This window comes from Bos mutus, chromosome 17 (assembly GCF_027580195.1).
Source record: "Bos mutus isolate GX-2022 chromosome 17, NWIPB_WYAK_1.1, whole genome shotgun sequence".
Taxonomy (NCBI): domain Eukaryota; kingdom Metazoa; phylum Chordata; class Mammalia; order Artiodactyla; family Bovidae; genus Bos; species Bos mutus.
In genome coordinates this window covers 26767884-26770787 of record NC_091633.1, presented here as the reverse complement: position 1 = coordinate 26770787, position 2904 = coordinate 26767884, and the positions used below count along the sequence as shown (strand labels likewise).

The 2904-nt window shown below is 49.0% G+C and overlaps 1 protein-coding gene across 1 annotated transcript; it reads right to left on the bottom strand.

Annotated features, from left to right (window-relative positions):
- Nucleotides 1–2196: 2196 nt before the first annotated feature.
- LOC102281510 (histone H4) lies at nucleotides 2197–2536 on the bottom strand. The gene has a single exon (XM_005891221.3). The coding sequence runs from the start codon at nucleotides 2533–2535 to the stop codon at nucleotides 2224–2226; it is 312 nt and encodes a 103-aa protein (XP_005891283.3). The 5' UTR covers nucleotide 2536; the 3' UTR covers nucleotides 2197–2223.
- Between the last annotated feature and the right edge of the window lie 368 nt (nucleotides 2537–2904).

Below are 2904 nucleotides of genomic sequence, written 5' to 3'. Positions count from 1 at the left end.
AAAGCTTTGTTTTTAATTTTTGGCTGCACTGGGTCTTCACTGTTACACAAAGGCTTCTCTCTCTAGTTGTGCTGAGCAGAAATACTCACTAGTTACCGTGCCTGGGCTCCTCATCATGGTGGCTGGCTTCTCTTGTTGCAGAGCACAGGCTCTAGGGCACAGTGGCTTTGGTAGTTGCGGCTCCAGGACTCTAGAGCTCAGGTTCAGTAGCTGTGGGGCGCGGGTTTAGTTGTCCTGAGGCATGTGGAGTTGTCCCGGACCAGGGACTGAACCCGTGTCCCCTGCATTGGCAGGCAGACTGTTAACCACTGGACCCCCAGGGACGTCCAAGATGCCATCTTGATGGCTGCATCTCTTGAGTTTTCTTGTACCTTCATAATCATGAATTCCTCTACTCCACTCTACTTGCTCACACACATGTGTGATGCCAAGTAAAATCACAGAAACACAGACTTGTGGGAATCTCAGGGGACTGCTTCTCAGTAAGTCCACTCCTTCTGTGGACTTACCGGCCTGACTGTAGATGAGAGGTAAAATTGAAGTCTGTGATAATGGAGAGCACGAGACATGGTGATTAATCATCAGTGCATGGCACAGATAACCACTTCCCTCCCTCTTATCTCCCATGGAGCCCCTCAGGCTCAGGGCATGATCGATCTGTAATTCACCATGATGGTTCCATTGAGATTAACTAGCCCGAGGATGACACTGCAGACGTGCGAACATGTGGGGAGAAACAGAAAACAGAGCGAATCTAAGGGTGTTGAGTATTGCCCATGTGCGTGAGCAGAGGGACAGTCCGAGCCCATCCACCCAGGGCATCATTTTAGCAACACCCTCAGCAGATGGGAGAGAAATATGAAGGTATTTCCAAAGGTGCCTTCTTCCAGCAGGAAGTTATCATGAAAAATAGTTCAGACACATCCAATATGTAAGGGAAAGAGGAGGGTAAAAGTCTTAGGATAAAAGATACAGAAATATTTGATAAAAGACTCAGAAAAAAAAAAAAGATGAAGAAGTCAGTTGTGATTTCCTATGGTTTCTTTGGAAACCAAAACATCCTGAGGTTGGGGAAAAGAGGAAACAAGTTTTATCTGTGTGGAGTTTGGGTTGTTATTTTTGGTGCACCTTGGCTTTCCTTGTTCTGAGGTTTCTTTCTTCTAGAAATTACATGATGAAGGAGGGAAAGAAAAGAGACACCTGTGTACCTCCTGGAGGGGCTATGGGGTCAGGAAAGAACAAAGGCTTTAGAAGGCAGTAACTACCCACAATCAGCTGGGGCAAAACTGGGGAGTTTATTCACTAGTCAATGGCCTCAGATTCACCTGAATCCTGGTGCTCAAACTATGTCATCAGAAGTATATGTCTCTTCCCTCTGCTTGGACTTCTCTTGTAGCTCAGCTGGTAAAGAATCTGCCTGCAATGCAGGAGACCTGGGTTCGATCCCTGGGTTGGGAAGATCCCCTGGAGAAGGGAAAGGCTACCCCCTCCAGTATTCTGGCCTGGAGAATTCCAGGGATTGTATAGTCCATGGGGTCGTGACTTTCACTGACTCCTTCTGCTTGTCTTCCTTCTGCGATAGCTCAGCCTATAGAACTTTCCTGGGCAGGCGGCCAAGTGGTGGCTGTAAAAGCTTGAGGCTTCCTTTCTGTCCACTGAGCACGCCCATCCTGGATACAGTCCCTGGTTCTGATTGCCCAGGCGGTGGGGCAGGCAGCCACCTCAACCACAGGAAATGACTGTGGAGGATGGTTCTCAAGAGGTGCTGAGGCGGGCTGCCAAGTAATGCTGATGCTGGGGAACCGGGCAATCCCAGGGTCTCCTTGCTGGGCTCTTCCTTCTCCTGTGGCAAAAGAGGGGAAAGTGAAGCAAAGAGGATAGAGGGGAGGAAATGAACAGAGGAGAGGGTGAGGGGACGGGAGAGGGGATGGGAAGGGGGAGGGGTGGGGAGCGGGGGAGGGGAGGAAATGAAAAGGGGAGGGGCGGGGAGGAGGAGAAGGGGAGGAGAGGAGAGAGGGAAGAGGGAAGGAGATACGACACACACTTCAAACCAGAGTTGTAAATACAGTGACATGTCTTCTAATTTAATATTAAGCAGTTTTGGGCTTTGAAAACACAAAGGCATGATGCAGTGTAACTGTGCTATTTTTTTTTTTTTTTTTTTTTTTGCGGCCCTGAAAAGGGCCCTTAGTTTTTCTAAAGGTTTCAAGCTAGATGCTTTGCTCAACCACCAAAACCGTAAAGGGTACGGCCCTGACGTTTGAGCGCGTAGACCACATCCATGGCGGTAACAGTCTTGCGCTTAGCGTGCTCCGTATAGGTGACCGCGTCCCGGATCACATTTTCCAGAAACACTTTCAGCACCCCACGAGTCTCTTCGTAGATAAGACCAGAGATACGTTTGACGCCTCCACGACGAGCCAGACGCCGGATAGCTGGCTTAGTAATACCCTGAATGTTGTCCCGCAAGACTTTGCGATGGCGCTTAGCACCCCCCTTGCCGAGGCCTTTGCCACCCTTCCCACGACCAGACATGGTTGCTGTCGCAATCTATTTACATGATTTTTAACAGACTAGTAAATACTTTCATTCACGAGTCTCTTTGGAAAGTGACGTCTCCTTAGTAACGGGAGGTTAGAAGGCAAGCGGATGGAGCCTCCCTTTAGTTCAGCCTGTGACTCCCTGGTGATGCCCCACAACCTCACTATCTCCTGTTGTAAATTCAGATTCTGAATTTGATGTCCTTGATTAAAGTCCAGCCCTGCCAACGGCCCTCTCTCCTCCCACCCCAAACAGGGCTTGAGGGAACTGAGGTACCAACTACACATCTTCATCCTAAGAATTAGCAGATTGGAGACTATTTTAATAGAACTTGGAGCATCCAGCAGAAATCATGCTGTTCCT